The sequence below is a fragment of the Giraffa tippelskirchi genome, chromosome 7 (genome assembly GCF_054371585.1).
Source record: "Giraffa tippelskirchi isolate mGirTip1 chromosome 7, T2T-mGirTip1v1.2.pri, whole genome shotgun sequence".
Taxonomy (NCBI): Eukaryota; Metazoa; Chordata; class Mammalia; order Artiodactyla; family Giraffidae; genus Giraffa; species Giraffa tippelskirchi.
Genome location: NC_137281.1, coordinates 11,881,265 through 11,904,851, shown reverse-complemented (window position 1 = coordinate 11,904,851; position 23,587 = coordinate 11,881,265). Strand labels below are relative to the sequence as shown.

General features: G+C 54.6%; 2 protein-coding genes across 8 annotated transcripts; one reads left to right on the top strand and one right to left on the bottom strand.

The window, feature by feature from the left end:
• Window positions 1–1,327: 1,327 nt before the first annotated feature.
• Window positions 1,328–8,674, bottom strand: ZNF526 (zinc finger protein 526). Of its 5 annotated transcripts, none has more exons than XM_081516147.1 (3): window positions 8,488–8,674; window positions 4,080–4,182; window positions 1,328–3,989 (listed from the first exon to the last, which is right to left on the bottom strand). In XM_081516147.1, the coding sequence occupies exon 3, from the start codon at window positions 3,970–3,972 to the stop codon at window positions 1,951–1,953; it is 2,022 nt and encodes a 673-aa protein (XP_081372273.1). In that variant the 5' UTR covers window positions 3,973–3,989; window positions 4,080–4,182; window positions 8,488–8,674; the 3' UTR covers window positions 1,328–1,950. The 5 variants fall into 5 exon arrangements, with proteins under 5 accessions (XP_081372273.1, XP_081372272.1, XP_081372270.1 ...); XM_081516146.1 differs by lacking the exon at window positions 8,488–8,674 and adding an exon at window positions 6,228–6,323; XM_081516144.1 differs by lacking the exon at window positions 8,488–8,674 and adding an exon at window positions 6,241–6,323.
• DEDD2 (death effector domain containing 2) lies at window positions 8,180–23,327 on the top strand. Of its 3 annotated transcripts, none has more exons than XM_081516161.1 (5): window positions 8,180–8,264; window positions 8,872–9,238; window positions 10,916–11,023; window positions 14,131–14,271; window positions 22,118–23,327. In XM_081516161.1, the coding sequence occupies exons 2-5, from the start codon at window positions 8,911–8,913 to the stop codon at window positions 22,507–22,509; spliced, it is 969 nt and encodes a 322-aa protein (XP_081372287.1). In that variant the 5' UTR covers window positions 8,180–8,264; window positions 8,872–8,910; the 3' UTR covers window positions 22,510–23,327. The 3 variants fall into 3 exon arrangements, with proteins under 3 accessions (XP_081372287.1, XP_081372286.1, XP_081372288.1); XM_081516160.1 differs by having other exon boundaries at window positions 10,916–11,038; XM_081516162.1 differs by lacking the exon at window positions 22,118–23,327 and adding an exon at window positions 18,180–18,466 and having other exon boundaries at window positions 10,916–11,038.
• The last annotated feature ends 260 nt before the right edge of the window (window positions 23,328–23,587 follow it).

Here is a 23,587-nt window from a genome sequence, read left to right as displayed (position 1 = left end):
CTGGGCTCTGCTATCTTGTGAGGTGAGCCCCGGGGGCATCTGTATACTGGCCCAGAGCAAACCCTGCCCCTCCCTTCTCGACATCATCAGCTGTCACCTTGTTCATACGATGAACACAGAGCAGGTGGACTGCATGAGGGAAGGAGGGGTCTGGACAAGGGGCTGACCTTGGGTTCCTGGGAACCCTTGCCTACTGCTCACATCAGTGGGCCATGAGGTTCCTAAGGGTGTCCCTACACCCTCCTCCCACCTCGCTGGCCTCTGTCCAGGTCTGGCCCCATCCTCTCCTTTCTAGCCCACCTTCAGCTTCCTCCTTGCCCCACCCTGATGGATGCCAAAGAGCCCTAACCTCACAAAGAACCCCTACCCCACAAAGAACCCTTACCCCATCCCATACCCTGCACTTCCCTAACTTCTGAGGCTGGCTTTCAAGGCCTTCCCAGGTCTAGACTTCCCCCCCGACCCCCACCTCATCACCCCTCCTTTGCCTGGCCTCCCTCCCAGACACCTCAGCCACAGCCTGTCCTGCCACACCTGTCCGAGCATCTCGGTCTGTCGAGGCCTGAGAGGACCCTGCCCGATGGGCCTGCCATCAGTGATCTGCTTTCATTTGGACAGCGAAGGACTGTCAGCCCCACGTAACCTCTGAAAACGTTGGGGATTCCTTCCTGCTCCCTGGACCTTTTTATCTTGCGAGGCCCCTTAAGCCCAGTTATTTTTCCTCCAGTTACAATGACTCCTCTGAACCGCTGCCCCCTGCATTGGTTTCAGGTCACAGTCACTCAACAGCACTGGTTGCAGATGTGGGCCGAAAGGACCACCTGGATTCAAATCCCGGCTGACGCCTCTGCCCAGCTATGAGACCTTGGATGAGTCTGTCCCTGTTTCTTGGGATAGTACTGAGATGGCCTCACAGGGCTGCTGGTATCACAATACATGCACAGTGCCTGCCATGGCCGGGCAGCCAGATGTCTGCTGTGACTGTTGTCAATAACTGTACAACCTCCGAGTGTACCAAGAACTCAACGCCCTTGCAGTGTTGTCTGCCTGTAATGTTTCCTTCCTCTTCTACTAGCAGATGTCTACCTTTTCAAGGATTAACTCCTCTAGAAGTCTCTGACCCCTGATCTACCATGGAGTTTGTTTCCTGTTCTGGGCTCCTCCTGTCCCTACACCTCCCCATGGCCACCCTGAGGACCCTGGGGCTGAGGTGGGGCTGAGGTGTGCCTGCCCCGCCTCAGGCACCGCAGAGGCCTGACTGGTCTTTGGGCCCCAGCACACAGAGGGTGGCCTTAGGACACACAAGCGGAATAAATCAACAAGACACTCAAGAGAACAAGGCCATCTGTACTTGGGTGTGTTCCTCCAACCCTTCTGCATGGCTCTTTGGGCACAGACTTTGTCTGACTCATGCCTGGGTCACCAGTATCACCCATCTGCAGCTGAATACCCATCTTTCAACTGGAACTGAGATTAAGGAAACCCAGAGAAGTCAAGTACCTTCTTCCACCAGGCAGAGCCAAATCCAGGGAGCCCAGAGTCCAGGGAAGGTAAGGATTGGGGCGGGCGGTGGAGAACAAGCAGAGGACCTGAAGAGGTATGTGACAGTGCCCAGCAGAAACCTGGCACATGATCGGGGCTCAGGAAAGGTTACCTGATGTTGCTAGGCACCAGGGTGAAGCAGAGCAGAGAGTCTTGGTGAACCCCACTTTGCAAGCAGTGGGGTGACTTGGGACACATTGTATGGTGTCTCAGAGCTTCAGTGTCTCCTCAGGCAGCGAAAGGTAACACCTGCTGGGGCCGTTCTAAGGAGTCAGTAGGGAAGAGGCCGGGGTGGATGCTGGTACCCACTGGGTGCCAAAGTGGCTTGTCAGGGGGTGGTCCCCTTCTCCCCAGAGGTGCCCACACTTGTTTTGCAACCAAATTTTTTATTGTTGCTTGTTAACTGTGTCACATGAAGGCTGTGTCTAACTGCAACAGCCCGCTCGCTTCAGAGGCCCCCAAGGCTGCCTGGCACAGCTGCAGTGTGTCCGCAAGGGCCAGCGGCTGGGACGTCTCGATGATGGCAATGGTCTCCCCGAGCTCGGTGCACATGATAGTCTGCTGAGGCTCGGGGGGTGGGGGCGGGGCAGGAGGGGGCGACCGGGGAGGCTGCAGCGTCAGGGTCCGTGCCTGGGCGTGGACCCGCTGATGTAGTCGCAGGCCTGCCATGGCGCGGAACCAGCGGCCACAGGTCCCACAATAGTAGGGGCTCTTGTTGTAGAGTCCAGTGATGGGAAGGCGAGGCGCGCGGGCAAAGGCCACTGGCCGCAGATGCAGTCTCCGGTGCTGCTGCAGGTTAGAGCTCTGTGTGAAGCGCTTGCCACAGTCCAGGCACTGGTAGGGACGCACTCCTGTGTGGGTCAGCTGGTGGCGGCTGAGGTTGGCCAGAGAAGCGAAAGTCTTGCCACAGGCATGGCACTGGAAGGGCCTCTCGCCTGTGTGCGTCCGGAGATGGTTGCGCACGTGGACCAGCTTCTTGAAGCCCTTGCCACAGACGCCGCAACGGTGCCGCCGCTCAGGGGGCCCGTGGACGGCACGCCGGTGCCGGGAGAGCCGGGAGGCTGAGGCAAAGGACTTGGGGCACTGCGGGCAGGGCAGCTGGGCGGGCGGGGTGGGAGGGGCCGGGGGGGGAGGTGTGGGCTCGGCTGGAGCCAGGGAGGCCACCGCGGGTGGTGCTGCTGAGGGGGGTGCCCCACTCTTGCCAGCATGCGTGCGCCGGTGGTAGAGAAACTTGGTCATGTTGCTGAATGTTTTGCCACAGCGGCAGCGATGCAGTGGGTTGGCGGTATGGGCCCGCCGATGGGCCACCAAAGTGAGCTCTGTGCCGAAGCCACGGCCGCAGTCCACGCAGAGGTAGCGGGCTTCACCGCGGTGTAGCCGCAGGTGCTGCTCCAGGGAGGCTGCTTTCTTGAAGACCTTGGAGCAGGTCGTACACTCGTGGGTGCCACCCACATGTGCCCGCCCATGAGCCAGAAGCCGGTTTGCAGAGCTGAAGCTGCGCTGGCACTGGTTGCAATAGAAGGGATGAGCTGCTGAGGCCGGGCCGTGTGATGCCCGCCGGTGTTGCCGGCGCGTCCCTGCTGAGGTACAGTGTGGCGGACCATCCCCACTGTCCTGGGCCTGGCCAGCTGCAGACTTGTCACCTCCCTTTGCATCGTCACCAACCTCGGCTGCTGCCTCTTCCTCTTCCTCTGTCTCTTCGTTGTCATCTTCATCATCTTCCTCTTCCTCCTCTAGCCCATTGTGCTCTTCTTTCTCTAGGGAGTCAAAGTGGGTGCCTTGATGCTCCAAGAACTCCTCGGGGGTGGTACAGAGGGTAGAGCACTCAGGGCACTCATAGGGCTCCATTTTGACTTCAGGTGGAGCAGGGGGCGGAGGTGGTGGTGTGACGGGAGGCAGAGGCGGTGGCACCGGAGGTTTAGCTGCTGCAGTAGAAAGGTGCTGGGCCTTGCGGTGAGCCACCCACAGCTCAGGTGAGGGAAACAGCTCCTGGCAGTCTCCACACTGGTACTGGATCTGGCTTGCAGACTCCCGCAGGTGGGCATCTTGGTGAGCAAGGAGCTCCCTGGGGGAGAGGATGAGCTGGCTGCATTCGCCGCACTGGAAAGGCCCTTCCTCAGTGCCTGGCACCAGCTCCGGCTCCAGGCCAGTGTCCTGGGTGGTCAGGGCCTCCTCCTCTGTGACAATGGGCACATGCTGCTCCTGGTGTGAGAGGACTTCTTCCAGTGTGTTGTAGAGGTTGCCACATTCAGAGCACATGAACTGGAAGAAGAGGGAGGAGGCAAGGGCCTCCCCAGGTGTCATCTCAGTCAGTTCCGTCGACATCTCCATCTTCTCCCCTAATATCGGTGCTGACATCTCCACTACCCTTGGCGACATTTGTGTCGGCATCTCAGCTACCTCAGCCACTTCAGCCACCACCTCTGCCATTGTGCGGAAGGCAGTGCCTGGAGAAAGGAGGTGGGCCTAATGAGACACCAGGAACTCAAGGGGAAGGGGGATGTCTCAGGACTTCCCTAGCCCATGTCATCACTCACCAGTCTCTACCAATCAGCAAGTCTGGATCTAATGTTTATACCTCAGTCTTCAGTGAGCCCATGACTCTGTAGCTGAACTGCACCCCATATGGCGGCCAGGCATCTGCAAGAGAGAGAAAGCCCTCCTCAGTCTGGCCTCTGATGCCACCCTCCTTACCCAGAGGGCTGATCACATCCTTTCCAAGAACATAATGTATCTTTGGGGGCCTCCTGGCCTTTGCCTGTGCATTTCCTCTCTGTGCAGCATCTTTCCTCCATCTATGTGTACACACAGGGATGCAGCAAAGTTTAAGAGCAAAGGCTCTGGAACCACACTCCCCTTGGTTTGAATCTGAGCTCCACCACTTACTTTGTCTCTCTGAGACTGTCTTCTCACCTGTGAAATGGGCTAAAAGTAGTAATGACCACAAAGTCTCTGGTACTTGATCAAGGTTAGATAGAATCATTACTTATAATTCTCCAGAAATGTTTTTCTATTCTAAGTCGTTGATGCTGCTATTCCTTCTGGCAAGAAAGTTTTCTCTTCTTGTCTAACAAACTCCCACCCAGCATTTCCTTTTGTGAAGTCTTTTTAAATAACATATTTATATCCACAGGGGGGTGGCCACTCCCTCCTCCTTGGGGTTCTTTTTTTTTTTTTTTGGGCTGCATCTCTCAGCATGTGGGATCTGCCCTGACCAAGGGTTGAACCTGTGCCCCCTGCACTTATAACCACTGGACCACCAGGGAAGACCTTCCTTGCGGATCTTATAGTATTCTGTGCCACCTCCATCATGGAAAATATCATGAACTTGAGATAAACTCATCAGAGCAAAGCAAACGTGATTCATTGTAGGGGCTGCTGTCACCAAGAAAACCACTGACCAAGTGCAGGGATTTTAACTTTCGAACTTCCCTCTATGTGCCCCCTATCTCCCTCTACTGTGGGCTCAACCCAACCCAGGCTTCTTCACACAATGGGGGTTTTAGAGTCCTTCAGACTGCCCCCATGCAGGCCTCAGTAATAATTTTCCAAATAAAATCCCACCATCTCCATTTCTTCTTCAACTCATCTGTTAGTGCCAGAGTTCAGTTTACAGCTCTGCACAAAAAAGTTTCTGCACCTTTCAGCATGTGGGATCTGCCCCTGACCAGGGGTCAACCCTGTGCCCCCTGCACTAGAAGCATGGAGTTATAACCTGGACTGCCAGGGGAGTCCCTCCTTGGGGGTTCTTATGGTATCCTATGCCACCTCCATCATTGCAAATATCATAAACTTGGGACAGTTAAAAACGTTAAGCTCCCAGAGGTCTCACCACAATAGGCACTGAGTATATTTGCTGAATGAATAATGCTCCTTCCAGGAAGCAAGGCCTTGAGAGTTTAAGGGTCTCTGTGCACATTCCACTTTTCCCACCAGACCAGCCCTCCTATTAAGCTGTGAATTCCCGCAATAACAAGGCCATCACTAGGCCCTGCTATCAGCTGGTGTCCAATAAATCCTCCTTGAGTAAATGATTCACTAAAAGCCCAAGAGCTAACTTTTTGACTCCTTCCCTAATTTTTGAGTTGCCTGGGGCCCTGGCACACAAAAGCCATTCAACCACGGATCTTCCCGGAAACCAGGGGCCTGAGAGTTCAACTTTTCATTGTTTACAGCTCTGCTGCCAAAAGAGAATTCCCCCTTTAGCGAGGCCCAGCGCCTGGTGCAAGGCTTTTACACAGGAGGCACCCAGTAAATGTGTAGAACATGGCCTGAAAGACCTGAAGTGTGGACTTTCCTAGTCAACATTTACCATTTCCCAATCTTTGATTGTCAACTACTGAGGAGAAAGAAGGGTTTATGTAGGAGATCAACAAAAGTCCCTCAGGAAAGAGCCCGCCAGGGGCCTGGAAGTTCAACTTTCCTGAGACACAATCCTTTTCTCTGACCAAACTTATCAATTCCGCAGGCTGAGGGAGCTCTGCAAACAGTGGGGGGCCTGCACGCCACAGGCGCTCAGTCAGCGCTACAGGGCACCGAGAAAGGAGCGGTCTTTCCACTCCGCGCCGCTCCCGCCCTAGCGCAGGCCCCAAAGCTCCTCGACCCTCGGTGTCCCCTTCGTTCTCCCTCCGCCCTCTCCGTATGCCCAACGTTCTCTTCCCCGGCCCGCCCCGGGGCGCCCTCACCCGTCTCTCTCACCTCCTGCAGCCCCCGCCGCTCTTGATACAGACCCTCAGCTCCAGGCGTGCGGGACCCCTCACTATTCACACCTCCCATTGGGCGGCTCCCTTACCCGTGGCAGCCAATCAGAGCCGAAAGCGGAGGGCACGCGCCCTTGCGCCTGCGCGTGGACGCTCAGGCGGGGCTCGGCGAGTTTCTCCACGCACGCAACTGTGCCCTGTGGGCGGGGCTCCGGGCTCGGAGAAGCGCCTGCGCAGTTTTCCCGGGTAGCTCTACCGCCAAGTCTGAAAGTTGAGTGAATGTAAGTGGGCATCACTGGAAAGCAAGGGACCATGGAGTGGACTGGGTGGCAAGAGACCTTGACAGAAGTGTAATTTTATAGCTGAAGAGACCGAGCATGTCTGAGAGCACAACTTTGGAGTCCAAACACATGGGGTATTTCCCCCCTGTGGGCCTCAGTTTTACTCCTGAATAAAATGGGCTTGAATCACATCTGTGATCTCAAAGGCTGTTGAGGGGGTTGGATGAAATCAATCAGGTAGAAGCGCTCAACACAGGGCCTGATACAACGCGGATGCTCACTATAATCCATCTAACCTGGACATAGTCCTTCCCAGTTTGTAAAATTGCTTTCCCTTCCCTCCCACTCTTAGGTCAGTTTAATGATATTCACTTATTGGACGCCTACTGTGTGTCTGGCCCAGGACTGGGTTTCAAGAGGTGACAATTGCCATAAGAGAGGGGATTCCCTGGTGACTCAGGGGGTAAAGAGTCTGCCTGCAATGCGGGAGACCTGAGTTCGATCCCTGGGTTGGGAAGATCCCCTGGAGAAGAAAATGGCAACCCACTCCAGTGTTCTTGCCTGGAAAACCCCATTGACGGAGGAGTCTGGCGGGTTACAGTCCATAGGGTGGCAAAGAGCCATAAGAGAGAGGGGAAGGAACTCTTCCGAGGTCACTGCTACAGCCAGTGCCAGTGCCAGGCAGGACCCAGGAGTCCCAAGAGGATGGGAACCGGTCCCGGAACCTGTCCCAAGACACTTGAGGGCCCTCACCTTGAGTCACCCAAGTGGGGAGGGAGCAGGGTGGCCACAACGCCCAGGGCTCTGCTGCAGGGTTGAGGGGTGGTAGTGCTTAGACATACAGCCTTGACACCAGCTCTCTGGATAGAGACCTGCTTTTGCCAGAGTGAAATTGGTAGGTGCAGATTAGAGAGGGGTATTGAGAGTTCCCTGTGACCTTGGAGGTCAGAGATTTTAAAGGGTTATGGGGGCAGGGCGTTAGAGTTCCTGGAGGGGATTCTGACTGTAATGGGGGAGTCATGACAGACACCATCGGGAGATGCACAATCAAGATGTAGGGGCCTATTGCAATCAAGAAGGAGGTATTGGTTCCTAAAATGAGATAGGGAGTCCCGGTCTTGATTGAGGAAGGAATTTATAGATAGGGAATTTCTGTTCAATGAGGTGGGATTCCAGTCAGGATCACGAGATGGCACAGATGGGGTATAGGTTGCCAGTAGAAGTAAGGGGCAGTCTAATGGAAGAAAGTCCAAGTCCTGATCATAAGGGGTCTTGGCACTACCCAGAGCCAGGACGGTCGTGATTATGGTCCTTTGGCATGGGCAGGTGAAAGCAGTAGTAACGTGGGCTTCTAGGTCGTGATTAGGAGGGGGTTGTAGTCCATGACATGAGTAGTTTCAGCAGGTCGTGATGTGGGGCAACAAGGACACTGTAGCTCGAGTCATAGACCAAAGCGACCCTGCAAAAGGGTACCACCAGCTCCAGCCCAGATGCGGCGCCACTCTCGCTCTGCGCAGGCGCAGCACAGGCCTGCCCACACTACGGTTGAGGGCGGGCCCAGGGGAGGGGCTTGGAAGCTCATTCTGCGCTTGCGCTTAAGGGGCGTGGCGGTCGCACCTGCGCGAGTTGGGCGAAGGGGGAGGGGCGAGGTGACGCAGGCGTAATAATACAGAAGGTGCCAGAAAGAGCCAAAACAAGTGGCTGCGGCCGTCGCCTGGGAGTCGTGAGACGCCGGAATTCGGTACGGCTATAGAGAGGCCTACAAGCGACTAGCGGCGGGTAGACGGGACCACCTGGGTGCTGGGGAGAGGGAGGTACCGCCCTTCCAGGGCAAGGGGGTCGGATTCGGACAGCGCCACCTGTGTGGAGCGAAGGGCGGCTTTGGTCGGTCTCATTGTAGGGAACGGAGGGTCACTTTCGGGCGGTACCACTTAGGTTGAGCTATATGGCCGATTGGACAGTACCTCCGGACGGAGCCAAGGAACATGTCCGGACAGTATTGCCCACAAAGGGCGATTGGCGGGGTCCCCCCCGTTGGGCCCCCAGGCTTGTTCCGACCGAGTCACTTGCTCAGGTGGAAGGCTTGTTCGGAACATACCACCTAGGGAGGGGCCCTTGGGTTTGGCCAGCCTGAGTGGTAGGAGGATGAGCGGGGTCTGGCGTCTGGACCTGTTACTAGGGGACCTCGGGCGATACCATTCTCTTGTGGCAGAAGGGGGAGGCTCCAAGGCTGGGACATGAGGGTGGCCCTGCCCGGCGGGACGCGGCTGGGGACACGCACTGGTGGAGTTGAGGTCTGGGTCCCCGCGTCGCTGACCGCTGCCTCCTGCTCGCTGTGTGGGTTCTAGGCCCTGGTTCTGAGCTTGTTCTGCCCCGCTCCCCCGGGTATGGCGCTGTCCGGGTCGACCCCGGCCCCGAGCTGGGAGGAGGATGAGTGTCTGGACTACTACGGGATGCTATCGCTTCACCGTATGTTCGAGGTGGTGGGCGGGCAGCTGACCGAGTGCGAGCTGGAGCTGCTAGCCTTCCTGCTGGACGAGGTTCCCGGTGCCCCCGGCGGCCTAGCCCGCGCCCGCAGTGGCCTGGAGCTGCTGCTGGAGCTGGAGCGCCGCGGGCAGTGCGACGAGAGCAACCTGAGGCTGCTGGGGCAACTCCTGCGCCTACTGTCCCGCCACGACTTGCTGCCGCACCTGGCGCGCAAGCGGCGTCGGCCAGGTATGGAACGGGAATGGGAGGGCGACAGACTTCCGCTGGAGAGAGGGCCTTGCCTTCACTGGGCCTCCCCGGTGCCTGATATGAAGAGAGAGCCATATCAGACAGTATGTGTCTCATCGCACTCTTTCCTCCTCCCAGGGTATCAATGAGAAACACGAGAGGGAGGAGGCATGGCTTTGGGAGGGGTGAGCTTGTGAAATTTGGGCACGTCAGTAGTGATGTTTGTGGCCACTGTTTACGGAGGGCTTACTTCATGCCGGGCATAGCAGTAAGTCCTATTCATGTGTGCTATCACCTTATGACCCCCCCACCTCCACCCCCCAGTAATCCTCAGAGGAAGTCCTGTCACGTCTCCACTGTACAGGGAAAGCACAGTAGGTTCAGAGAAGCTAAGCAGTTTGCCCACATATAACAGTTGAATCCTGTGTGTCCCTGGGAAATAGGGAACAGGAGGTACAGCTTGATGAGACTGACAAAGTGTTTGTTCCCTGAGGCTTTCATTTAGTGGGGGTATCAGACTGTAGAGGGCTTCTCTGGTGGCTCAGTGGTAAAGAATCCGCCTGCCAATGCAGGAGACACAGGTTCGATCCCTGGGTCAGGAATATCCTCTGAAGAAGGAAATGGAAACCCACTCCAGTATTCTTGCCTGGGGAATCCCATGGACAGAGAAGCCCGGAGGGCCACAGTCCGTGGGGTGGCACAAGAGTTGGATGTGACCAGTGATATCCGACTATGAGACTGACGAATGACTTATTGTTACTGTTATTTTAGTATATGAAGATGATTTTATTTGAATGATTTACTTTTAGGTGTGGTTATGGAAAGACTGAAACAGAGTAGTGGAGCAGAGAGAGTAGGCAGTGTGGAGTGTTTCAGAGTGAAAGGCGGCCCCCTTCAGTTTTTATAACCAGTGAAGTCCTTTCTGAGAAGGTGACGTTTGAACTGAGGCTGCTGTACTGCCCGAGTATCTAGATCTCAAGAGGAAAACATTCCAGGAAGAGGGAAAGACAGACTTTCTAGTCCTGAGGTAGGATTGAGTTTGGCACTATCAGAGGCCAATGTGGCAGAAGCAGAGATCAAAGTAAGGGCAGAGTAGGTGAGAAGCCGTGTCACCCAGGAGCTTGCAGATAACATAGCTAGAAAGTGGGAGCTAGGATTCAAATCCTGCTAGTTTGTCTCCAGAGTTAATGCCCTTACCCCTTGTAAGGGAAGGACTCCTAGAGCAGTCCCGAGCAGGTGAGGAGCCCCTTGTGTGCTGAGGCTGTGAGCTGTTGAGCCCTTGGCTGGGTTACTAGAGGTGCTGTCGGTAGTTTGGGGAGGGGCTTTGTGAGCTTTCCTGTCCAGGGTAAGCCCATGGGGTTTGGATAACTAGGAGAAGGGTATCCTTAGGGCAGAACTGACAGCATTTTGGGAAAAATATTTCTGGAGGTCAGGCTCTGGAAGAGAAGATTTGGTGAGCTTGCAGGGGCCTGCCTACTCCTTGGGGCCTCAGAGAGACCCAGGGGTGTGGGCTGGAGGTGTTTGAGGAGGAGTGGCTGTCTGGAATTTGACCAGGGGAACTCAGGCACCCTGTGGGGCAGGCGTTAATCTTTGTGGAGAGGGGTGAGAATTGAAGGCTGGGCCTGGGAGAGGTTGGAGGTTTCGAATACTTTTTTCCATCTCCTGCCCCATCCCCAGTGTCTCCAGAGCGCTACAGCTATGGCTCGTCCAGCTCTTCTTCAAGGAGGATGGAGGGCAGCTGCCGTCGCCGTCGCCAGTCAAGCAGTTCTTCGAATGCTGAGCAGGGTCAGTGGGAGACAGGTGAGTGTCCCTCTCTGGCCCTTCTGAACCCTCATGAACCTACCTCATGCTGACCCATCAAGAAAGGAGCCTGAGGGATGATTTTGTCTGTCTCTCTTTTAAATGTATATATTTATTTTATTTTTGGCTGTGTTTGGTCTTCATTGCTGCACTCGGGCCTTCTCTAGTTGTGGCAAGTGCGGACTACTCTCTAATTGGGGTGTGCAGGCTTCTCATTGCGGTGGCTTCTCTTGTTGCAGAGCTTGGACTCTAGGGTGCATGGACTTCAGAGGTTGCAGCTCGTGGGCTCTAGAGCACAGTCTCAATAGTTGTGGTGCATGGGCTTAGTTGCCTCAAGGCACATGGGATCTTCCCAGATCAGGGATCGAAGCAGTGTCCCCTACATTGTCAGGTGGATTGTTAGCCACTGGACCACCAGGGAAGTCCCAATTCTGTCTGCTTTTTCCTTTGTGTTTGTGTGTGGGTTTGTGTGTTTATTGCTGCAAAAGCCTGGGTCCAGAAGCAACCTGTGCAATTATTTCTTGTGGTTTTATGTGATTTAAATGGCATCACATTGTAGGTGTTATCCTTCACATGGCTGTCTTTATTGGATATATTTCTGAGATTTATTCACGTTGGGCTTCTAACTGGTTTTGTTACATTTCCATGGCAGTGAATTTATCTGTTCTCCTCCCCTCTCCCAAGTCTTTAATCATTCAAGTGTAATTTCAAATATACAGAGAAGCTGAAAGATTAGTACAGTAAACTTGTTCATATCTTTCACCTTGATTCAGTAATTTTAACATTTTGCCAGTTTTGCTTTATGTTTGTGTGTATGTATGTAACTCTGGGGTTTTTTATTGAACTCTTTGAAAGTAAATTATAAGCATCAGGACACTTTACCCCTAAATTAGCAGGCATCTCCTGAGAATCAGGAGATTGTCTGATACCACTTCAAGACCATTATCATACCTGAGAAAGGTCATGAGCACTAATCCTTTGGTATCCTAATGACCCTGTTTCAGACCTTCTCAATACTGTCTGGACTTTAGGATCCACTCATAGATGTGTTGCTGTGCACTCAGTTGTTAGTCTTCTTAATCTCTACTATGGAACCCCCCCCACCCCCTGCCACCAGGTACCTTTTTCTTTATTTCCCCATGACATTGACCGGGCCTCTTGTTTTTTAGTGTCCTGATTGTTTCTGGATGTGTCTGATGATTTCCTGAGAGTATCTTTTAACTTACCGCTCTGTCCTCTGTATTTTGGGAACAGTGTTTAGAGAGTTGGTTAGATTCAGGTTATGTGGATTTGGCCGGAATGCTCCTTGGTTGATGCTGTCAGCTTCACATTGGAGCCCATGAGGAGACCTGGTTTTCCTGTTGTGAATGAGCAAGTTTGTTCACCTGGTTATCTGCTGTATTTGCCCTTTGTACAGAGATGTTTTTCCTTTCGTGGTTAGTAGATAATCTGTGGGATGACATTTTCACCTGTCCTGTTCCCCAGCAGCATCCCCAGTGGGTTTAGCAGCTGTTGGAAATCTTTGCCTGAACCAGTTGTTATACTGGTGTTCTCACAGTGATGATTTTTGGATTCTCTCCTGTGTCTGTTACCTGGCATTTTCTCAAGAGGAGTTTTACTTTTCTCTTTGCTTCCACTCATCCCTCTCTCTCTTTTTTTAAGTGAGGAGTGTCACCATGGACTCATGTATTCTTGTGTGTTTAATGTGTTAGAATCAGTTATTCTTCCTGATGTTCAAATTGGCTAGCTCCTGTGTCTTTTTGATGTGTCTGCCTCATTCTTTGAGTGCTTCTTGCTTTGTAGGTAGGACTGCAGGATGTCCTGGGTTCCCTCGTATTTTCCTTCCCCAGCCCTGGAATCAGCTGTTTCCAGAAGCCTGGTTTCCCTTAGAGGCAGTGGTATTTAGAGACCAAGATTCAGGGGCTGAGTAGGCGCGTTGTTTCTAGGCTCTTACAGTGAACCAAACTAGAAACTGTGCCTTTAAATAAAAATTCATGTTAGTATTTTCAGTTCAAAATTAACGTTACAAGGACCTTCTTTTTTGTTTTGTTTTCCTGACTGCACTGTGCTGGCTTGTGGGGATTTTAGTTCCTGACTAGGAATTGAACCTGTACCATTGGCAGTGAAATCACAGAGTCCTAACCACTGGACTGCCAGGGAAGTCCTTACAGGACATTTTTATCTTACGCTGAGAATCTTGGTTCTTGGTAACATTAAGACATGGACGTATTTGCTTTATTTTACAACAATAATAAAACAATTTCAAACTTACAAAGTGCTAACCATGTCTATTGAATGAAACATGATTTTTTTTGGTGATTTATAATTGTTTTCAGAGTATATCCTACTAAGAGTTTATGGTCAGAATATTCTTCCTAGTTACTTAAAATCCTTTTCTCCTGCTGTGTGTTACTTATTCTATATATGTGTAGATTCATTTGTTTCTGTTTAATTTTATGCTCTATTTTGCCTCCTTAAGTTTTTGAGTATGTCATAAAACAGTTACATGATTCCAAGGTCAAATCTAAAGTATGTGGAAAAGATGTTCTTAGAAGTATCATTTCTTTTGTTGTCTCTTTCCCTCCCAGTAGATAATCAAATTCATTTCCCATATAGCCTTATGGTGTTTCATCTTGCAGAAATAGCAAATAATGTATACATTCGTATTTCCTCTCCTTTTTTATACAGAATGTAGCAAACTGTAGACACTTGCTTTCTTTCACTAAGCAATCTATTTGGAAACTACTGTGTGTACTTTTTGTCAGACGTTTACATTGTTTTCAGGTTTACATGGTTATAAACTATAAACAAAGCTCCAGGCTCCTGTGACTGTTGCCCTGCCTGTTTCCTGGTGTGAGTAGTCAGGGTTTCTCTAGGGTCCCACCTGAGGGTGGAACTGCCAGGTGGGGTGTGCTCACCTGTCCTACATGATGCTCGCTTGTCCGTACTCTCCCATCTTCTGGCCCAGGAAGCAGAGGGGCTCACCCAGGGTCTCCCAGCCCAGAGTCCAGACTTGAGCGCTTCCTTGGGCTCCCATCTTGGTGCTCCACCTGTCACCTGGTCTTCAGCGTACCTTATCTTTCTCTCCTCAGGTTCTCCCCCAACTAAGCGGCAGCGGCGGAGTCGGGGCCGTCCCAATGGTGGTGCCAGACGGCGGCGGAGGGGGGGTACTACCCCCCCCCAGCAGCAGCAGGAGCCAGCCCGGCCCACCTCAGAAGGCAAAGTGACCTGTGGTAGGTGTCTGTGTGTGCCTCGGGGAGCGCATGTGCAGTGTAGAGCTGGAGGGGGGTGAAGCGGCCCCTTGTCTGACACTCAGGGGGTGGGCAGCAGCTCAGGCACCTGTTCAGCACAGCAAAATTCTTGCCCTTTCTATAGCCATCTTGGTGGTCTACCTCCCACCCATAGTCGAAGGATTATGTTGTGTGCAGCCTTCTCCAGGAGGTCTTTCCTGACAACTCCTTACCTTCGTTTTCATTTTTTATTGGAAGAGCCAGGCAGAGCCTGAGAGGTTGGGCCTGGCAGGCCTCAGAGCAGATGGGAGTTAGATTTTATACTAGAGGTCAAGTCTTTCCAAGGAATTTTTTTTTAGTGTGGACGTGAACTCTGATTCCATCTAGAAAATCAGGCAGTAAATGAGTTACAATTTGCAAAGTGCTGGACAGGTAGCACATGCTCTGTCAGGTGCATGGGAAATAAATGCAACAAAGTGGAAGCAGGGACCTGAGTGGAGGGGCTTCAAGTCTAACACGGATGCGGTGGAGATCTGGCGCGGGGTAGTGGCATTGGAGAGGCGAGAAGGAGGTGAACCGGCAGAAATAAACCATAGGGCTGACTGGACCTGCAGACAGGTTGGGTTGGGTGGGGTAGGAGACTCTGCTGTGCAGACTCATGAAGACCTTCCCGATTGAGAAGTTCTCACTGGTCGCGAGGAGAGGACTCACTCTCTCACACTCCTACATGCCGCTCTGGTACCCTCTCCTCTGAGTGGGACAAGGCTCAGTCACAGAGGGTACCAGGTAGTGAGAGGCTCAGGCTGGACTGGGTAGGGGCGGGATCACAGGCGGGAAGATTGAGGGGTTGTGGCGGCAGTTCTGCATTCCCCAGGAGACTTCAGCCTCCGTTGGGGGCGGAGGGCCTTCCTCCTCACCTGCGGAGCCTCCACCCCTCAGAGCACATGCACCTGCCTCCTCCCAGTGCCCATGTCGGCCCCTCAGGCCCTGGGCACCAAAGCTGTCTCATAGCCGAGGCTGCAGATACCTGTCCTGGGTGCTGTCAGGTGGAGCAGACCAGCAGAACCAGCCGTGACCCCAGACAGCCCCCACTTGGGGTGGCTGCTTGGTTGTGACTCTTCCCTAGTCAGGTGGTAATTAGGGCCACCCCCTGGCTGGGGGACCGAAGAGCCTCTGCCTCCCTAGGGAGCCGGCCAAGCTGAGGCCAGGGAGGGGTCCTGCGGGTGGCGGCGTCAGTGTCCTGATGGGGTGGGGAGGTGGTTAACCTGGGTGTGGCCCGCCCGTTCCTGATGTGGGGGATGAGTGAGCAGGCCTGACTGCTGACTCACCAGGCAGGGCGGGGCCGGCGTGAGGCTCTCCCCTGTAGGGCCCAGGTTTTCTCCCCTGAAAATGGAGATGGCTTAGTTGTGAGGCTCTCCCTTGTAGGGCCCAGGTTTTCTCCCCTGAAAATGGAGATGGCTTAGTCCTGGGGTTGGAAGGAGGCCCCTCCAGACCTGAGGAAGGGGGGCCCCCTCCTCACCTGTGACACCCGTGGGTGGGTTGGACCCCCCCAGTCAACTGCATTCAGCTGAGGGGTAGAACCAAACTGAACTCCCGAGGGCCCCAGAGTATGAGGAATGGGCCCTGGGGGGTCCTGGACTCAGACACGGGACCTCTGAGTTTCCACACCTCTCTCAGGCGTCCACTGTGCTCTGCGCTGAGTGTGCTGTTACTGGACCTTGAGTCCTCAAGACGGCCCGAGGTAGAGATGTCGTCCGCCATCATGTGGAGTGGGCAGGCTGGGCGAAAGCTCGGGTTTGTTCATTTGGTTGTCACACATGTGTTTATAGAGCACTGACTATGTGCTCACACCCCACAGACGGGACGGGAGGCCTTGCCCTCATGGGGCTTGTATTCTGGTGGGAGGAGAAAGCTAAGAGAAGGAAGAGAGAGACTGATGATGTCAGCTGTGGAGAGAAACCAGCAGGGGCAGGGCATAGAGAATGATGGAAAATGCAGTTCTAGATGGATTTTCAGGGTAAAGTGGTCTAGGAATGCCTCTCAGAAGACAGGGAGAGAGGTAGGAGGGTGTGGATGGCTGAGGAGACCCGACTGGGAACATATCAGTGGTGGAGCGGAAGCTGGTGAGCCTGGAGCAGGGGGAGTGTGGAGGCGGTCAGGAGGCCAGGGCAGGAGAGTGACCAGGGGCCTGTCCTGCAGAGCCTCAGGCCAGGACTTTGTGTCTTTTAAATGATGGGAAGCAATTGGAGGGCTTGAATGACAGGCTGAGCTTTGCTTCCCTCCCCCACCCTCCAACTGTTTGCTCCTCTCCCACATCTGTTTCTGGATAAGAAACAGAAGCAGACAGACTAGCATTAAGAACCTCGACCCTCAGCTCCCAGCACCCAACCTCTGCCACTGTCAGGTCATGGTTTCATTAGCCACGTTGTTTTGGAGTCATTTCCAGGTATTCTGTTGTTTCATAGGTAGATTTTTCACTGTGTATCTCAAGAAGATAAGAATTGAGTTCCCTGATGGTCCAGTGGTTAGGACTCAGACCTGGCACTTTCACTGCGGTGGCCCGGGTTCAATCCCTGGTCAGGAAACTAAGATCCTGCAACCCGCACAGCTCAGCACCTGTCCCCTACCTTCCCCCCGCCAAAAAAAACTCACAAAGAAAAACCCAGTAACTTCTTACTCTCAAATGTCTTCTCAGTGCCCAAATGTCTAATTTGTCTAAACATTGGTGCTCTTGAGTCTCTCCTAATCTATCGGATCCACCCCGTCTTGTTTCTCCCCCACCCGCCTTGCATTGTATTTGTTGAAGGGAGTTGTGTGGTTGTGTTTCCCAAAGACTGGATTTTGCTGATTACATTCTGCGATAGGGTTGACTGACCATGTTCCTCTGTTGTCTGTTTTTCCTAAAAACTGATAGTTGGGCCTGGAGAGGCCTGATCAGATTCTGGTTTGATGTTTTTTTAAAAAAAAATTTTGACTGTGTTGTGCGGCTTACAGGATCTTAGTTCCCTGACCAGGGATCAAACGCCCCACCCTCAGCAGTGAACACGTGGAGTCCTAACCACTGGACCGCCAGGGAAGTCTCTTTTTTTTCAAGTGCACTTCCTAGGTGTGGTGTGCTCTTCCTTCAGGAAGAAGGCAGAGGTTGTTACTGCCTCGGTGGCCCTGTGTCCATTAGTTCAGGACAAGTTGAAGGACTTCTGCCTATGCCTTGGGGAAGAACCTGGAGCCGAGGCGGGGCGGGCTGTTGTCCAGAGGAAGTGCTGGCATTGGGGGGCAGAGTCTGTCCCTTAGCACTGGCTGGCGGCTGCTCTCCGCTGGGCACCCATCCTGTTGGTCCCCAGCCTTTCCTGTTAGTAACTCCCGGAGGGGAGACCTGAGTGAGAGTCGTCCCTGGCCTCCAGCCACATGCAGCACAGGGTCTGGCGCGCACGGTGGCTCACCTGTTCTCCTGGGACCTGTGTCCCTCAAACCTTCCCTGATCCCTCAAACCTTCCCTGATCCCTCAAACCTTCCCTGATCCCTCACTGGAAAGCCCCTCCCATTCCCCTCTGGGGCCCATTCTGCCCTCGAAGAGAGACTGATGAGGTGTGGGGTAGGGGAGCCAAGGGGATGCTGAGGCCCACCTGAGTGCAGGAGGCAGGAGCAGCTCTCCTGTCCAAGAAAACCTGGCCAAGCCCTCCACCCTGGGGGCAGGCAGCATTTCCTACTGGTGGAGAGGGACTGCAGACAAAAGCTCGGTGTTCCTGGCCTGAAAAAACTATTCAGCGCCTCCGGCCTTCCCCCAGTGCTCCCTGCCTCTGTTCCTGACCCCCCTGCTGCTTTGTGTCCTGAGGCCACTTCCTTCCTGCTGCTTGCAGAGGACTCATTACAGGCCCAGAACTGACCTCAGTCTGCCCTTTACCTGCATCCAGCCTTGTCATCCTCACAGTGGCCCCATGAGAACAGGTGCTGGGGTGAGGCGGTTTTATGGAGGAGGCCACCGAGGTGCAAAGAGGTGCAAAGACGTGCGGTCAGCTTGGAAGACCCCAGATTTCCCGCCTCCTCGGCCTGCCGGGGTGCAATCAAGCCCGGCCCCTCCAGGTGTCCCCTTGTACCCTTTTCCAGCGTGATCCGCCCATGCTGCCCCCCAGCCTGTGAATGCCCCAAGTTCCTACTCTGCCTCTGAGCTTTCACAAACACTGATCTCTCTTCTGGGAAAGTCGCTGTTCTCTTTTCACTGCTTGCTTGCCTCGACCTCCTTGTCCTCCTTCACGTTGCACTTCCAATGTCATTTCCTGGAGAGATTGTCGCTGATCATTTCGATCTAAATTACAACTCGCGCTCTATAATTTTCTCTCCTGACTCTTGGACTGTCTTTTAATTATAGACTTCTGTGTATCGTCGTGTGAGAGGCAGCACACAGTTTAGGGATAGTTGAGAGCTTAGGCTCTGGAGGCAAGCATCTAGGTTGTAATTCCAGCTCTGCCATTTCCTACCTGTGTGGCCTGGGGCAGGTGACTCATCCTCTTCACCTTAGTTTCCTCATCTACAAAAAGGGAACAGCAGCACAGCCTCATAAGGTTGCTGGCATCATCAAAAGGGTCAACAGGTGTGAATGAGTACTTAATACAGTAAGTACTGTCACCTGTGTGCTGTGGACTTCCCAGGTAGCACAGTGGTAAAGAATCCGCCAGGCAGTGCAGAAGATGCAAGAGATGTGGGTTCATTCCCTGGGTTGGGAAGATCTCTTGGAGTAGAAATGGCAATCTGCTGCAGTATCCTTGCTTGGAAAATTTCATGGTCCGAGGCGGCTGGCGGGCTACAGTCCATGGGGTCATGAAGAGTCAGACGTGACGGGTCACAGCACAGCACACACAGAGTGCTCCTTGGTTGCGGCTCACAGGTCTTCCAGTCCCACTTGTGTCTCCCCAGCGCTCCTGGCACTTAGTAAATATCTGTCAAATGGTAGAATGAATGGGGCGTGTGGGTCCCCCCGATCTAGTCCTCCTTCCACCCCTACTGTGCCCGGTGGGCTGTGTGTGAATAGACAGGCTCTACCACAGGTCTAGTAGCTGGCTGTGCTGAGGAGAAATGCCAGCTGGGAGGGGATTCACCTGGGTGGCTGCAGGTCCCAGGCTGCAAGTGAGCCAGGCCTTGGTGGGTGATGGGCATTCTGGGCAGAGGAGATGGCCAGGTCATTCTGTGAGTAAGGCTTGTGCTGGGAGCACTTCCCTTGTGACCGGAGGGCAGGGTATGGGAGGATGGAGTTGGGATTGAAGGAGGAGATGAGGGAGGACCTTGGCTCGGGCTCAGGTGAGAGGGCGCAAGGCTTAGGCAGGGAACATGGGGGTAGAGAGGTGAGGGTCGAAATCACAGTTCCTGTTTTTGGGGTGCCTTCTGTGCCTAGGCTCTGGGTCAAATGCTTCATGCGTTGCCTAATTTGATCCTCATGACCCCGTCGTGCAGCAGGGACCGCTTGTTTGTCTGTTTATGTTTTTCAGATGGGGAAACTGAGGCTCAGAGAGGTGAGGTCACATGCCCAAGGCCCCACAGCTAGAGAGTGGCAGAGCCGGGACTCGCCTCAAGGTCTGTTGTTCTCCGCCACCTGGCTCTGTGCCTCTGCTGCTGAGCACCCCCGTGTGGCCTTGGACAGGTGCTGCTCCCCCCCAGTCCCCCGCTTCCCAGCTCACACCTGTTGAGGGCCTGGTCAGACACTCAGAGGTGTCAAGGATGTGGGCCCAGAGGTCTTATCTGATCCTAGGATGGAGGGAGCCAGGCCTGAGTGTCATGGGAAGTCCTGGGGGCCGAGGCTGGGCAGGTTTTCCTGGGCCTCGAGCAGAGAGGGTGAGCTTCCCCTCGAGGCAGAAAGAGGAAGCATTTGGGGTTTGGGGTGGGAGGAGGAAGTGGGTGGTGCTGAGAAGTTGCCTGGGGAAGCGGGGACCTGCCTGCTGCTTTCTGCTCTGCGGCTGACAGTCTTTGAAAGGTGAAAGGAGTCAGAAGCCTGACACTCCCCTCCCAGAAATTCAGCGGCCTCATCTGTCAAAGGGGGTGAATGTGCCCCCGCATCCGAGCTGCTGGTGGCTGCCATTCTGTAGCACCCACTGGTGGACGGTCCCTCCCCAGGAGGGACTGTCCCCTGGTTTAGGCAAGACCCTGGGCTCAAGAGAGGTGGTGACTCGTCCCAGGTCACGTAGCTAGTGCCTGAAGGCTCTTGGGGTGGGATCAGCTCCACTGACCTGAAGCTGCTGTCTGGGGCGTGGGAGGGTCACTGCCCTCTGACCCTCGCGCCGTCACATGCTGCCATTCCCTGCCCATGGGACCTTGGGCAGGTCACTTCTCCTTGCCTTCATTTGTTGTTCAGTCGCTAAGTTGTGTCTGACTCTTTGCGACCCCGTGAACTGCAGCAGGCCAGGCTTCCCTGTTCTTCACCATCTCCCGGAGTTTGCTCAAACTCATGTCCATGAAGTAAGTGATGCCATCCAACCATCTCATCCTCTGTTGTCCCCTTTTCATCATCTGCCTTTATTTCCTCATCTGTAAATTGGGGTGATAACTAGGGCCTGCCTTACAGGGTCGTTAGAGGATTAAATGAGTTCATATGACTCCGCTGCTTGTTATTTCCAGCTTACAGCTGATCCTCGGGGCAGCCTGTGATGTGAGTGGGTATCAGTAGTCAGCAGTCAGATTCCCATTCACAGTCATCCCGCTGAACTGAGGGGAAGTGATACACCTGAGGTCACATTTACAGGGATGGCCTTGGAAGTCCCACGTCCCACCCCCTGCCCAGAGCTGCCACCTCATTTGGGTGGATGTGGGCAGGGTTATAAGTGACAGACACACCTCAGACTGGCTTAAGCAGAAAGGAAATTGATCAGAGCTGAAAATCCAGGTGCTCCACGCACACATGATGAACTCAGCAGTCTTTTCCTGTCTGTCCCTGGCCTTGTGTAGGTTTCATTCTCCCTGCTCCTGGTGGCAGAACGGCCCCCAGCAGGCCTGGGCTCAGAGCCCACCTTCTGGGCAGCCTCTGTGGAACGAGAGCGCCTGCTTCCAGTAGAGCCAGCCCAGTTCGGCCTTGAGTCTCCTGGGCCTGGTGCCTGCCTGGTGGGTGGGGGGCTGAGGATATGGTTGGCCCCACATGAATCTCACTGTTTGGGGGCAGAAGAGGGGGACGGCTGGTTACCTAAAAGCCAATCCATTCATTCATGCGTTGGTTCTTTCACAAATGTGTATTGAGTACCTACCGCGTGCCACGGGGCTACCTGTACAAGTGAACAAGAAACAAAAGTCCCTTCAGGGAGCTCACACTGGGGGGAGATAGGTGATTAGTTTGACAGTGAATGAAAGCTCGGGGTGGGTTAGAAGAGACCAAGTGCTGGGGGAAGAAATGGAGCAGAAATGGAATGGGGTCTGGGAAGTGCAGAGGCCTGGGGGCAGTGGTAAATTGGATGGTCAGAGTAGGATCATTGGGAAGGCGGCATTTGAATCTGAAGGAAATGAGAGTAAGTCCTGCAGACACTGGGGAGAGACCATCCCTAGCTGGAGGACGGGAGGGCCAGGGCCGGGTGGAACCTGCCGGGTGTTGGGGGGAGGAGCACGGAGGTGGTGAGGCTGGAGTGGGGCACGTGAGGGGAAGCAAAGGGCCACCAGGTCAGGAGGTAACAGGTCAGACCACAAGAGAGAAGCCGAGTGAGGGTGTCACCCATACTTGGGTGTGGTTACCAGAAGGAGGAAGGATGTGGGGCTGGTGCAGCGCAACTCAAGCTGAGGGGCAGTAGGGAAGGGAGGGTGGGTGGCGGTCCCCCTCTCCCTCCTGGTCCCCTTGTGCTGGGTGTCGGCCCCTCCCTGAGCAGTCCCTCCTTCTTCGCAGACATCCGGCTCAGGGTGCGAGCAGAGTACTGTGAGCACGGGCCAGCCTTAGAGCAGGGCGTGGCCTCGCGGCGGCCCCAAGCACTGGCACGGCAGTTGGACGTGTTTGGGCAGGCCACCGCGGTGCTGCGCTCCCGGGACCTGGGCTCTGTGGTGTGCGACATCAAGTTCTCCGAGCTCTCCTACCTGGACGCCTTCTGGGGCGACTACCTGAGCGGTGCCCTGCTGCAGGCCCTGCGGGGCGTGTTCCTGACTGAGGCGCTGCGCGAGGCGGTGGGCCGGGAGGCCGTCCGCCTGCTGGTCAGCGTGGACGAGGCCGACTACGAGGCTGGCCGGCGCCGCCTGCTGCTGATGGAGGAGGAGGGGGGACGGCGCTCGCCCGAGGCCTCCTGATCCTGGATGCGGCAGGACTGACCCCACCTCCTCGCCTCTGGGCCATCTTCTTCCCGGGAGGATGTCGACCATCTCTGCCCCTAGAGGACTGTCACTCCAGCAGCGCGGAGGACTGCGACAGACACCAGGCCCCTCGCTAGACCCTCCCACAGGATGTGGGCTCTGAGGCCTAAACCACTTCCAGCCGAGTTTCCTTCCCAGCCTCCCCCCACCCCACCCTTAGGTGTGTTCCTTCAGCTTCAGGAGGCCAGGGGCTCAGGCACGCAGATCTGAAAGGAAGGGAGGCATAGCCCCACACTCACCAAAGGCCCCTTGCACATTGTCTGCCAACCCTGGGCTGGTGTGTGTGCACCCACACTACCCCCTCTGAAGCCACCCCTGGGCGCCTGCCCTGGCCTGCTCCACTTACTTCTTTGGCCTTCGGGCTTCTCTCTCAGGATCTCTGATTATACGGCCCCTCAGCCCTGAGCTTCAGCCACACCAGTGAGCACTGGAGCTGGGGTGCACCTGGGGCCTGCTCACTTTGCCCACACATCTCTACAGCCAGCTGGGGCTCCACCCAGCTTCCAGCCACGAACCTAGCCTCCACTCTCTCCTGCTCCCTGGAGGTGGACACAGACTTGCACACACAGATCTGTGCCCGGAGTGTCACACGTGTGTTGCAGCCACATCAGACCAAATGTGCTGTTTCCTAGGAGGCCAGGCCGAGGATCCAGCTTCCTTCTCAGAAAGGGGGGAGGCAAAGGCTTGGGGCTATTGGGCAAGGCCTTGTACCAATGGCACCAATAAAACTGCCCTGAATGGGGCACAGGTGGGCAGCAGGGGTGTACTCTTTCTTCATGGGCTGGAGGAAGGAGCTGGTGAGAGCCAGGGCTGGGTATCAGTTCCTGAGTTCCTGGCCTGGTGTTGGGCTGGAGGGTGGGCAGGATGCTGGACCATCATGTGCTGGCTGCTGCCCCAGACTTGCCCTCCTCTTGGCTTCAGTTTTCTCATCTGTCGAAGGAGGAGATACTGCCTTGGAATTACAAACTCTCCCAGCCTTACTCACACATGCTTTGGTCCTGTACTGGGGAGTGCT